This window comes from Hylobates moloch, unplaced genomic scaffold (genome assembly GCF_009828535.3).
Source record: "Hylobates moloch isolate HMO894 unplaced genomic scaffold, HMol_V3 SCAFFOLD_8, whole genome shotgun sequence".
Taxonomy (NCBI): domain Eukaryota; kingdom Metazoa; phylum Chordata; class Mammalia; order Primates; family Hylobatidae; genus Hylobates; species Hylobates moloch.
In genome coordinates, this window is record NW_026652283.1 from 117,879,777 (window position 1) to 117,893,628 (window position 13,852).

Consider the following 13,852-nt stretch of genomic DNA (forward strand, 5'->3'; position numbering starts at 1 on the left):
TTCCATATCTTTAGCAATATTATTGGCTATTAGCAGTATTGCCATTTTGCCACCTGATGGTAAAAGTATCCGGCACTACTATTTCAACTGCATTTTTCCATGGACTGGTGTGGCTGGGCACTGTTTGCTTTACTTATTAGCTGTTCTAATTCTCTTTCTGTGCAGTGCCCATTCTTACCATTGGTTCATTTGTCTTTGGGTTGTTTAGGAACAGGAAGAACTTCAGTTTTCTTTGCAGTAATCCTTTGTTATACAGGCACTGCAAATATTATCTTCCTGCCTGACACTTGCTTTAACTTTGTTCACAACGTCCTTCATCAGGTTTCCCTCTGCAGGATTAGCAACCATGCTATCCTCTGTTTCTAAGGGTTTAATCCACATTTTTTTTTTTTTCGCTGACATCCAGTAAAAACCCTAACAACTTCCTTCTGTTGTATACCTAACTGTGCCAGGCACTCTGCTGAGCACTGGACAGGCACCGTCTCGTCCACTCTGGGCAAGGCTGCTGCTTAGCAAATGTGCTTGACAAGTGAGGAAACAGGCTTAGGGAGGTGACTGCTTGCAGAAGGCCATGTGGCTGGGCAGGACTTCAGCCCACAGCAATCTGGCCCCAGAGCCTGGACCACTGTGCTTCTCTTCCTGTCAATCTCAGCTGGCTTTTCTTCCAGCTCACATCAACCTTGCCTGAGCCCCGACTGAGTGTGTAGTTTTGGATTAAGACGTTACCAGGTATGGGATATGGACAAAGAATAAGATAGTGATTTGGCCCGATTCCTTTGTGTATTTGATAAATATCCTTTGAGAGCACTTTCTTAATCTCAGGGGTGATGTGTGGGTGGAGCTGGGCCAAGTGTTTAATGCTTGGGGCTAGAAATGAGTAAGCTGAGGCCATCAGCCATTACACGGGAGCCTTGGAGGTAAGCAAGAAACAACACAACCTAGGAATGATGCTAATGATGAAATGCGTGCACAATTCCACAACTGTTTCCTTCCTAGACACCCTGGTTTGGTTAGTTACACTTGTAGGCATACCCACCACAGACACAGGTACACATGTGCATGCACACACCCCACCCTGCTCCAGCCTCCAAGGCGCCGGGCATGTACTGTATCTGCTCTTTGGAGAGCCGAGGGCATGTAGCCCAGCCCTGCCTGTGCAAGACCAGGTCCTATTGGTCATGGGGAAAGGCCACTCGGTCCAGAGCAGTGAGCAGGAGGCTAATTTTAACCAAGAGCAGAGGAGTGACCTTGGCACAGAAAAGAAGGCACCAACAGATATGCCCCTAGATGGACCCCTGGCCCTTCCAGAGATGTCAGGCTGAGACTGGAGTGTTCTCCTTGCCCTCCTGCCTGTCCTTCCTTCCAGGCAAGGCTGTCAGCTCTGGGCAGCAGTCCCTCTTCACCTCATCAGTCCTCAGTAATCAGCCTTCAAACCCCTTGGGGCTGGCTCCCATCAGCTCCTGTCAGCCTCTGCAGCCCACAGGGGCCTGGTGGCCCAGGGGCCAAGCTGCTGATTGGAAATGGAGGAGGATGGGACCAGGCTGGGAAGGGAGACCAGAGGACTGGCAGGCCAGGCTCCTAGGTAACCCCAGGGAAGATGCTGTCTGGCCTGGGTCTCTGTTGTCAAGGGTGTATGGGGAAAGGGAGTGTGCATATATTGACATACTGCTGTGTGCACCCCATTGTGGCCAAAGCTTTGTGTACATTATCTTAGTTCATCCCCAGCTTCCCTTTGAGACAGGTATGCTTATGTCATTAAAAGTAATGAAACTGAGGCTCAGAGAGGTTACAAAATTTGCCAAGAATCCCATAACTGATAGCAGGCAGAGCCAAGAGGTGAAGTAAGCCCTGCCTGACTCCTCCAAAGCCTGCTCTTCTACTACACGACCTGCAACTGGCAAGGGGGCCAGGCCAGAGGGGTGTGGGCGCGGCACAAACCTGGCGATGTGTGGGGCCAGCTCCAGCTCTGGCTCTTGCTGGCTGTGCGACCTGCAGCCTCAGAGCCTTGTTCCCCGCCCCTCCCAAGAAGCTCTGGCTGGAGGCGGCTCTGCTGAGGCCCGGGAGGAGGCCAGGCTGACCTGGGCTTGTGTCCCAGCTGCGTGGGCTTGGCAGATGGCCTCAGTTTTTGGATCCTCCATTTTTTCATCTATAAAATGGGACCAGTAACGATCTACTCCTAAGGGCGGTTGTGCTGGCTCAATGGGACCATGCACCTGCCGCGTGAGCATAGTCCCCAGCACATCACACAGCTCGGTGGCGTGACTGGCAGGGGAACTGACATCAGCATCTGCGTCTGTGAGCATGGGGAGGCCTTTGCTTCCATCAGCCAGGGTGCATGGCAGAGCTCCCTGGGAGTGGGGTCTGCTATCTCCGCAGGGTCAAGGGAAAGCCTGAGAGGCCACGAAGTCCCTACGGTGCCAGGTGGAAATTTTCTGTGTGCACCCACAAATTTTAACATCTCCCTATGATCTCCTGAATACACGCCCAGGGCTATTTTTTGGTCTCCGGCTGATGTCAGGTGGAGCTGCCTCTCTCTGAATCATCAGTAGAGCGCCTGGCCTCCTGCACGGGGACTGGCCACTTCACTCCTACAGCGGCTGCCATACTGAGATGAGAATGCGGATCCATTAAGCCTGGTGGCCCCATCCACACCAGATGTTTCTCTTCCTGGAATCTTTTCCACCAGCCTTTCACAAACCTTCCTGTCATCCTCTCAGCAGTTTGCTTAACCTTATTAAAAGGACTGCCCCTGAGGGCCACTGGACGGCCCTGTGGGTTATGTTTGCCGTGTTCCTCAAGTGCTCAAGAGCACGTTTAATCTCACTGCCCTTTGGGGCCCCTCAAGTGCTGGCCATGGAGCTGAGCTCAGGATTCAAGGTCTGCCCCATCATTCCCAGGGATGTGATGTGGGCGACAGGCTCAGCCTCTCTGCCTTTCTTCTGTCCAGACTGAACCGAATAAAGATGCCACACCTTCAAGAGGCTGCTGTGAGGAGCCCCCGTGGCAAGGCACGGAGAACCCCTTTGTAAAATGTGGAGGGCGGTGACTATGCCATTCTAGAAGAAAGGCTGGGAGCAGTGGGTCCCTGCTCTGCCATTTATCAGCTGTGTGGCCTTGGGCCAGTTACTTACCCTCTCTGGGCCCTAGCTTCCTCATCTGTAAAATGAGAATCAGAAGGCTGCCTCTTGGGATTGCTCAAGTCATCAGCACTTTACACTCAATACATGGTGACCGAGTATGAAGGTCTCTTTAGCTGTCTAAATATTCTAAGCATGGTATGAAGTTTCAACCTTTAAATCGGGTGACTCTGCAACCCCAGCGATGTTGTGGGGAGTGCCCACAGCCCAGTTCAGGGGCCCAGTGCTTCTGCTTTCCCTGATCTGCCCATGGGTTGTGGTGGCGCTGCCTTCTGCTCTCTGTCCTTGTCACCTGAGACTGAGTACCTGGAGCTAGGCATGGTTCTTGCCTGCTTTGCCCAAGATGCTGTGTGTCCAGCCAGTCTTTGTGAACATTTTGGGGTGGGGGTCTCAGCACGTGCCCACCAGGATGCAGACCTGTCTGGAGATGTCTGGATTTTGGGGGGGGGGGTTCTGAGCATGTGCCCACTGGGATGCAGACCCGCCTGGAGATGTCTGGTGAGGATATCGACCAAGTTCCCCATGACCCTGAGGCAGCACAGGGCAGAGCTGCCCACGGGGAGAAAGAAAAAGAAAAAGGTTCTTTCCCAAGAACAGAGTCAGGGGCTCTTCCAGAGGGAAGGACTCCTGCCCCCAGCGTGAGTGGGCCCCTCCCAGCCAGGCCCTGAAGCGAACATCCCTGAACTCCCAAAACGCGTGAGGGCATTTCAAAGAGGGCTGACGTCCCATGGGGACCCAAGTTAAAAACACGCGGTTATTGCTCTTAAAACAACACCAGGCGCCTCACACCCACTAGGATGGCAACTATTTCAAGCAACAGAGAATAACAAGGCTGGTGAGGAGGCGGAGAAACTGGAAGCTGTGAACAGCTGATGGGAACACGGAATGGCACAGCCGATGGGAAAAGCAGTGTACGGCTCCTCAAAACATTCAACCTAAAGTTGCCATCTGATCCAGCAGTTTCACGGAGACATTTGTACACCAGGCTCACAGCAGCATTATTCCCAACAGCCAAAGGTGAAAACGACGCAAGTGTCCATCGACTGACGAATGGATACGCAAAACGTCATGTATCCATAAAGGGGAGTCTTATTCAGCCTCAAAAACGCAGAAAACTCTGACATGTTACAACATAGATGAACCTTGAAGACACTATGCTAAAAGCAATGAGCCAGTCACAAAAGGACAAACACTGCACGATTCTTGAGGCCCCTGGAGAATCAAATTCTTACAGACAGAAAGTAGAGTGGAGGTTGCCAGGCTGGGGGCGGGAAGGAATGGGGAGTTAGCATTTAATGGAGACAGAGTTTCGGTTTGGGAAGATGAGAAGGTCCCGGAGATGACGGTGTGGCAGTTACACAGCAGTGTGAATGTACCACTGCATGGAACACTCAGCAAATGCCTATGCTGGCAAATTTTATGTTATGTGTATGTATTTTACTACCTTTAAAAAAAAAAACAGAAATGACATCATGAGTCCTGCGGAAACTCAAGTCCTGGTTTTTAGTATCTAATGGAATACACGGTGGAAACTTTTATAAAATATTTCATTAAAGGCAGTTTTATCTTTGGAGGAAATCCAGATTTTCATATGTGAATTTGCTTAAGGCTGCTCTACTGGTGTTCCAGCTTTGCTTTGGGTCTTTCTTATTTGTAGATGGGACTTTTATTCATACCAAATATTCTTGATTTTGAAACTAATCAATGAATCACAAGAATACATTGATACCTACCACAGGGCAGGTAGAGTGAAAGACACAAAAGCAGAAATAACGCATATGCTTATGTGTTATGGTTCAAGGGCTGAACTGTGTCTCCCCTTCTCCACATTCCTATGTTGAAGCCCTAACCCAACTGCCTCAGAATGTGATGGTATTTGGAGATAGGCTTTTTAAAAATCGACGAGTAAAGTGAGGTCGTATGGGTGGGCCCTAGTCCAATATAACTGGTGTTCTTGAAGAGGCCACGAGGACATACACACAGAGGGACGACCACATGAGGACACAGGGAGAAGGTGGCCATCTATGAGGCCAGGAGAGAGGCCTCAGGAGAAACCGACCCTGCCGCCATCTTGATCTTAGACTTCCAGCCTCCAGAACTGTGAGGCAATCAACTTTTAAGTTTTCAGCCCCTCACCTCTGGTATTTGTTCCCGTAGCCGTAGCAAAAGACGTTATACACTATTCCATTTTCAAAATACTCCTTAAATCCTTAAAGCAACCGTGCAAGGGAGGCCTCGCTGCCCTCTGTTTATAGGCAAGGAAATCAGGGTTCAGAAGAATGCAGTCACTCACTCAAAGTCACACAGCTGGAGAGTGCCAGGCTGCCTAGGTCCTTGGCTTCTGACCCTGTGTGCTCTTTTGGAAGTTCTGCCCCAAGGGTGGGAAGAGCGTGAAAGCACAGGAGTCCCCATTATCCACAGGGAATACATTCCAAGACCCCCAAACTATCTCGATCCTCCGAACTGCAGATGGTACCGAAACTTGTATACACTGTTTTTCCTATACACACACCTCTATGATGCAGTTTAATTCATGAATTAGGCACAGTAAGAGATTAACAACAATAACTAATAATAAACTAGAAAATTGTAACAATAAACTAGAATAAAAGTTCTGTGGATGTGGCCTCTGTCTCTCTTTCTCAAAATATCTTATTGCATGTAATATTTTGGGACCGCAGTTGACCGCTGGTAACTGAAACCTTAGATAAGGGGCCACTACTGTAGACAAAACAGATCACAGCAGCAAAGAGAGAACAAAGCTCTGAACGGCAGAGCGAGAAGCCCGAGGCAGGGGAGGTGTGGCAGAGGCCAGGGAAGCCTGGCTAAGGGGGCTTGGCTGGGACCGGGGTCTATGGAGGCCCTTCTTCGGGGATTATTATAGCCCTAATGAGAGCTAACATTTCTGAGCATTTAGCATAAGACAGGCACTCTGGTAAATGCCTCGCGTGTGCTACTTTGTGTAAACCTCGCAGCAAGCCTACGATGCAGGTGTCAGCATTGTGCCCATTGCACAGATGAGGAAATCGAGGCTCAGAGAAATGAAGCAAAGTCTCCGAGGTCAAACGTCCAGGGAGAGGAAGTGCCTGATTTTGAAAGGTCTGTCTGACTCAGAGACCCTCTTGTTGCTCACTTCACAGCAACGCTGAGGGTGTGTCCTGCCTCTGGAATGGAGGAACGGAGGCAAAGGGAAAGGCACCAGCTCTTTCACAGGCAAGGAGAGGTCTGGGGTTCCCAGACCTGGGCTGACCCCCTCACGAGAGCTCTGGGAGTCAGGACAGCAATCATATGCCCCGGATGCTCAGGCATGGGCCCCCCGGCAATGTCCTCATGTGTGCAGATTTATCTTTGGGAGAAGGCCGACTCCACGCCATGAAATACCCTCCCTCCCACGAGGAAGGCAAAGCCCCAGAGCAGGAAATGATGCTTTCGTCCATTCATGCGCTCTCTGCCTCCTCTCTCCATCGCTCTTCCCCCCTACGCTCTCACATTTCACTTTCTGGCTGGCAGTTGACTGGGCTCCTCATCCTTAATAGACATATTTATGTCCCGCACAAGAACACACCAGGACACGGGTTCAGCTCCGGGCACCACTCGGGCAAGTGCGACCCCTAGTGGAGAAACCCTCCCTCGTCCTTCAAGATCCTCTCCAGCCTCACCTTTCCCAGGAAAACCAAGCCGGAGGAGAGGTGGGTGTCCGCCTTGCCTGAGAACTTGCCTCTGAGAATGTGCTGGTCCTCTGGGTTTCTTTTCTAATTTCCACAGATTGTCACTTCCATGCCAGAGCTAGAAAAAGCCACAGGCATCTGCTGGTCCTGGAGTTTCAGGACCTGAACATCAGCCTGGCCCCCAGGTACTTGGAGCCAGCCCTGCTGGGATGGAGCACTTCCAACCTCACACAGCCCTGTCCAGGGGTTCCCAATCCGGGATCGACATTAGCACCAGCTGGGGATGTTTAAAGTATGCTGAGGCCCTGGATAAAGCATGCTCACCTGGAACCCTGGCACTGGCACTTTTTAATGTGCCTCCCCCCACTCCAACACCGTTCTACCCAAGGTGACCCTAGTGAGTAGCCAGAGCTGAGAACTGCTGGTCCAAGCCAGAAATGCTTGCACAGGAATCACTCAGGGTGCTTATAAAAGAGGACGTTTCCAGATCCAGACTTCAACCCACTGAATCAGAATCTCTGTGGGAGAGGGAGAGGCTTCCAGCCTGCAGTTTATTTTATTATTTATTATTATTTTTGTTTTTTGAGACTGAGTTTCATGCTTGTCGCCCAGGCTGGAGTGCAATGGCACGATCTTAGCTCACTGCAACCTCTGCCTCCCAGGTTCAAGCGATTCTCCTGCCTCAGGCTCCTGAGTAGCTGGGATTACAGGCACGTGCCACCACGCCTAGCTAATTTTTGTATTTTTAGTAGAGACAGGTTTCACCATTTTGGCCAGGATGGTCTCAAACTCCTGACCTCAGGTGATCCACCCGCCTTGGCCTCCGAAAGTGCTGGGATTACAGGCATGAACCACCGTGCCCAGCCTGCATTTTAAAACAAAAACCTGAGGTGATGTTGGCAAAGCACTAGGTGACTCTTTCATCTTTAGGGGATGACAGTGGGGTCCAGGGAGGTGAGGAGACAGTCCCAAGCCTTGCAGATCGAGGACAGCTCCCGAGTCATGGCAGCCACTTCAGAGGGGCTGTAGGGGCCGGGGAGGTGGTGCCCTGGCCTATGGTCCCTGCTCATAAGGTGAAGGAGGGACTCATTCCTCATCCTGTGATCTTAGCTCCCTCCTCAGCCCCACCCCACAGGAGCCCCAGCAGCTCACCTTGGCCCTCCCGTTCGTGAGTCCCAGTGGCCCCCACTGGCAGGAGCCTCCACTGACCCCGTTGTCCCACGCTCCTGTTTACCCTCCACCAGCCACGCTCCCTGGCACCAGGTTCTTGGCCAGGCAGTTTCCTCCTTCCAGCACCCTGGTGTGACCAGGTCCTGGGGGAGGTCAGAGGGCCCACAATTTCTGGAGCCCCCACTGTCTGGGACAGAGTTCCACCTCTAGGCTCCTCCACCTCCAGCATCCTGGAGCAGCTGGGGGACACCTGTCCCTCGGGGCTCCTCAGTGAGGCCCCAGGCCTGCCCCCGCCTGCCCTTGCAGACCTCCTCCCTAAAGTGCTGTGCTCCTATCCACTGCTTGCCCATGGCCAGTGGGGGCTGTGAGGGCCAAGAACGGGCTGAGAGGAGCCACCATGGAGTCTGTCTATTTCATCATCTGCAGAAACAGCTGCATGGTACTAATGGTGATGCACCCACGCCAGGCTGCTGGAGAATCCACACTGTAGGTGATCACGCTACGTGAACTGCATCCTTCCTGGCTGGTGGCTGTCACCCAGCATCCCTGCAGCAACTGCCCCCTTTCCGGGGGTTCTCCCACCAAGTCCCCACTCTCATCCTCTGCTGCCCAGACCTGCAGCTTCCCCCACCTACAGCCACGTTCTGCCACTTAAGAGGTGTGTGTGTGAGCACTTTGTGCCTCGGTTTCCACCTCTGTACTCTGGGTGGCTATAGTCCTACCTCGGGGTGTTCTCACAGTCAGAGGAGTTAACACTGACAAGCTGGGTGGCAAGGGTTCAAGGGGAAGGAAGGGGGTGCACCGGTGGAGCCAGGGGGCTTTCGAGTGGGGGACCCAGAACGGTGGGTACAAGTCTCTGCACTTTACTCTACACCCACGGCATGTACAACAGGCAGTGAGAACCTGGATGCAAAAGGTGGGCTTCCGTTAATGATATTTTATCAGTATTGGCTCATCAATGATAACAAATGCACCACCATTGCACGATGTTAGTAATAGGGGAAATGGGCGAGATAGGGAGACTATCTACATACTTCTCGCTTTTTTTTTTCTGTAAACCCAACTGCTAAAAAATAAAAATAAATCGATCTATTAAAAACAAAACAAAAACATGCCAAGTGAAGAGCCTCCATGCAGTGGGAGCCGCCGACGTTCCTCGCTTTTACGCCCCATCGTCACCAGATCCTTGTTTATGCACCTGGCCTGGAGACTCGGAGTCTCGGGAGCTGGGCTCTCGTCCTAGCCGTCCCCAAAGCGCGGGCTCCCAGCGTCAGCCCCTGGCTTTTCCCGGCCCGCAGCTGCCGGCGCGGGCCGGAGCCATGGATTTATGAGGCCACAGCGCCCCCTGCTGGCCCCGCTCAACCGCCGGGAGCCCAGACCACGCGGGACTCCCTGGCTGCGCCACGCCTGCGCCCCGTGCTCGTCCTGCACGCGATGTCCAGCTTGTCACAGGTAACGACACGGAAAAGCTCGAACGCTCGTGACTTTATTGCGGAAAAGCTCCGCAGTGCTGGAGCTCAGCCTAGGCTGGGACTGCCCCTGCTGGCGTCCGGGGGACCCAGTCTGGCTTCTGCAGCAGAGCAGGGCGGGGTGCCTGCAGGGCGCAGCGGCGGCGACGCGGCCAGCGGCGGCGACTCCTCGGTCAGGGCCCAGTACGGGGGCCTTACTTGATGATAGTCGCTTACTAGTCCTGAACGCCTTATTGGGGCTAACTTAGTACTCCGGGTGACTGTGCGAGGTCACTGTTACAGCCCCTTTACCAATGAAGCGGCACAGAGAGGTCGCGTAACTCGCCCGAGGGTACACAGTCGGTGAAGGAGTCCGTCCGGGGACCCCCTGCGAAGCTGCCTCTGCCCACTGGTTTTCGGATCTGAGAAATGGGCACAGCCGACCCCCCCGCCTTCGCGGCCCGTCTGGGCTGGCCCGAAAGTTCGGGGTCGTCCGCGCAGAGGTGGGCACGGGGCGCAGGCGGGCGCGGCTCGCTAGGGCTGCAGCTCGTACTGCCGCTCGGTGGCCGTGTAGAAGTCCTCCAGCACCGACTGCAGGAACTCGAAGGTGGGCCGCTCCTCGGGCCGGCTGCGCCAGCACTCGGCGATGACGCCGCGGTACAGCTCGGGCGGGCAGGTGTCGGGGCGCGGCATGCGGTAGCCGCGCTCCAGGTTGCGGATGACCTCGGGGTTGCTCATCCCTGCGGCAGAGGGGACCGCGAGCGGGGGTGAGGGACGGGGGTCCTCAGTGGGTGGGGGGCCCTGAGCGTCCCGCGGGGCACAGTGGGCCCAGGCAGGGGACAGCAGTGCCCACAGTCCCAGACCACTTCTCTAGCCTGCGCTGCCTGGCCGCCCAGTCTCCAAACAGCCCTTTACTTTTTATTGCCTGGGGAACGCCTAGAAATGGGGCTGTAGATTTTCTCCTGAGTGCCAGGCAGGTCCTCTGAGGATGGGACCCTCCCTCTCTTGATTACCTGTGACCACCAGGGGCACAGCCAAGCCCATCACGCATGGGCAGCTGCCAGGTGCACACGGCAGCAGGTGACCCTAAGCCTGCCCACCTGTGGGGGCCAAGTGTCCGGAGCCCTTCGATTGTGGCTGGGGGCTGTTGCCCACGATTCTGGCCACACAGGAAGGGGCTTTGGGGAATCCACTATGGGTGCAATGCCAAGGTAGGCACAACCTGCCCTCAACTGAGAACAAGCTGTTGGGAGTAAACTTGAGTTCGGATGTCCCCTTTGTCTTGATTCCAGTTTGTGGGGCTCATTTGACCTCTGCTGGAGGAAGGAGACACAGCCCTGTGGTCCAGAGCAACAGTGATGCACGGGGCAGAGCTCCACCCCAGATGCTATGCCTGGGTCTCCATCTTAGCCCTAGGACTCACTCTGAAAAGAACCGGGCAGCCACAGGCACCAAGGACAGGCGACCTGCCGTCAGGGCCGGCCAGGAAAGCAGGGAGCCGCGAGAGCCGCGGGGTGAGCCGCCTACCTGGGTATGGCACCCGCCCATAAGTGACAACTTCCATCAGGAGGACTCCAAAGGACCACACGTCTGCTTTGATGGTGAAGACTCCGAAGTGGATGGCTTCCGGGGCTGTCCACTTGATGGGGAACTTGGCCCCTGCGGCAAAAGCCATGCAAGCTTTGGGAGGCCACGGCCGTCGGACCCTGCCCTCCATCCTCACCCCTACCCCTGCTCCTGCTGTCCTTCCGGCAACCCCCACTGCGGGGCCTCTCAGGGCAGGGCGGCTGGGAATGGCGAGGGAGCTACTACCACATGACCAGGTGCGTGCAGACACGGCATCTACAGCACAGAAAGACGACATGGACACCAATACCATGCAGTCACCCACTTCGGTTCTTTAAAAAGAGAGCGATGGCCTCAATAGGCAGCCACCACGTTTCCTGGTAGGATGGAAGGCGCCTGTTTCACCTTACAGGGGCCTTGTTTAATTAAAAATACACGGCCTGGGCAAGCCATTTAAACCTGCCCGCGCCTCCGTTAGTCCCTTCCTGTAAAATGGAAATGGTGACACTTGTACCTCCGAGGGCCACTATGAGGAAGAACTCACATCCGGCTGCCCTGTGAAGCACCTCAATGGCTGCAGCCCCGGCCAGCATTTGGAGCAGACCTCAGGGCTTGGCACTTCACGGCCTCCCCTGGCCTCCATTTCTCGGTCTCCCCAGCCAGCCTGAAGTTCCCGAGAGAACAAGCCATATCCTGTCTGCTTGTCATCTGACTCGTAGGCCCAGCGGACACTGCTTGGTAGCTTGATAAATGGACGTGACCACTTCAGATTCTCTTGTGATGTAGATTTCCACCTCAGTTATATTCACAGAATAAAACAGAGTGCTCCGTGGACACCCTAATACAGGTTGGTTTGCCGCTCGCACATGAGAGCTGTGTTTCCCACAGTGTGCTCTGTGAAAGCCTAATTCCGTGGAAGGTTAATGGGGGCTATATAAAAATAGTATTTGGGCGTGGCTTACACCTGTCATCCCAGCACTTTGGGAGGTCAAGGCAGGCAGATCACCTAAATTCAGGAGTTCGAGACCAGCCTGGCCAACGTGGTGAAACCCCATCGCTACTAAACATACAAAAATTAGCCAGGTGTAGTGGCACACGCCTGTAATCCCAACTACTTGGGAGGCTGAGGCAGAAGAATTGCTTGAACCCAGGAGGTGGAGGTTGCAGTGAGCCAAGATTGTGCCACTGCACTCCAGCCTGGGCGACAGAGACTCCATCTCCAAAAAAAAAAAAAAAAAAAGTATTTGGAGCTCAAATTAGTTTGGGAGGCACTAGGTGAGGCAAACATAAACTGTTTCTTTGCTGCAGGACTTCTCAGTGCCTTTAATATGTTGATATGCACTGAGAATCTCCAAGACAGGGAGTAGCGGAGACTGCTGTTTCTCCAAACCTACCTTATCCTAAAGCTCTTCCTCCATGGGCGGTCTCAGGGCCCTACCATTCTGCTGAACACATTTGGGGAAATGAAGGAAACGCTGATCTACAGTTGTAGAAACCGTATAGCCCTCAGGTGTCTTCCCTTAGGGCTGTGCTGGGAGAAGTTAAAGGGGGCTTTGGGGAGCTGGGGAAGACAAGGCCCTAAGTTTCCCTTGTGGTTGGGGGCTGTGCTTACCCTCTTGGGCTGTGTATTCACTGTCGATGATTCGAGCCAAGCCAAAATCAGCAATTTTGCAGCACAAGGCCTCAGATACCAGGATGTTGGCCGCCCGCAGGTCGCGGTGGATGGAATTCATGCGCTCGATGTATGCCATCCCTTCAGCAATCTGATGGAACAGGCACATGGTGAAGGACAGCCTGGGGGCCTCCACGCCAGGACCGAGCCCACACTGCGTCCCCTGCACAGCCCCTGTGGGCTGCTGGGGAAGGAGCTGTTTCTTGGACGGAGTAGAAAGATGGCTGTGTTGCTCCTCAGCCAAATAAACTCCTCTCCTCGAAGCCCAGAACGGCAGCGCAGCAACATGGGCATCAGAGACACAAGGGCTACCTGTGCCCCTCCCCCTCCTCGTTCTCCCTCCACACAGCTGTGTCCAAGGGTCTGCAGAGATTGAAGATAGACGAACACAGGCAGGAGAAAAGGAGAGGGAGGGAGAAGAAAGCGTAAGGAAGGAGGGGGAGGGGGCGCAGGAGGCAGGGACAGGCAGCTCTCCCTGGCTGGCTGGAAGCACAGCTCCTGGAGCTGGGGGCCCTCGGCTGGAGTCGCTGACCTCTAGCAAGCTGCTTAATCTCCCCGAGGGGCCACAGTCCTGACCTGGAACGTGAGGGATGTGGTCTCCAGGGCACGGGGTTGAGGCAAGCATTAGACAAGGTAATTTGTGACCGAGGACCTCACCCAGCGCCTGCCCCATGGGGGCACCCAGGGAGCACTGGCAGATCCAGGTGGGCAGAGGCTGTGAAGAAGAAGAGCCTCGTCTCTCCTCCCCGATCACCAGCCTGGGCCAGGGATAGCAGCTAGTGCTGCTCAGCGCCTTTTAGCTGAGGAAACTAAGGCTTTATTCACCCAATCAATGGATGAAGAAACTGAGGCAGAAAGCAGAGACCCTATTTACCTCTTCAGACATGCGACTTCAAGAAGCCAGCACTAGAATTGATTCCACTTCTCCCTCTGCTTGCATTTCGTTGGTTTATCTATGAATCCATCCATCCATCCATGCATCCATCCATCCATCCATCCATCCATCCATCCATCCATCCACCCGCCCAGCCATCCATCCACACATCCGTGCATCCATCCATGTATCCATCCATCCATGCATCCATGCATCCACCCACCCACCCATCCATCCACACATCCATCCATGCATCCATCTATCCATCCATCCATCCACCCATTCATCCATCCATGCATCCATCCATCCATCCACCC

General features: G+C 54.0%; 1 protein-coding gene across 3 annotated transcripts in view; it reads right to left on the reverse strand.

The window, feature by feature from the left end:
- Positions 1–9,896: 9,896 nt before the first annotated feature.
- BLK (BLK proto-oncogene, Src family tyrosine kinase) overlaps positions 9,897–13,852 on the reverse strand; it is a 71,244-nt gene continuing 67,288 nt past the window's right edge. For 2 of the 3 annotated variants that reach the window (XM_032162466.2, XM_058443224.1), the window contains 3 exons: positions 12,602–12,752; positions 10,951–11,082; positions 9,897–10,163 (listed from right to left, as the gene is read on the reverse strand). In XM_032162466.2, coding sequence (XP_032018357.1) covers positions 9,958–10,163; positions 10,951–11,082; positions 12,602–12,752 — 489 coding nt within the window. In that variant the 3' untranslated portion in view covers positions 9,897–9,957. The remainder of the gene's footprint in view (positions 10,164–10,950; positions 11,083–12,601; positions 12,753–13,852) is intronic. The other variant, XM_032162465.2, reaches the window with a different exon arrangement.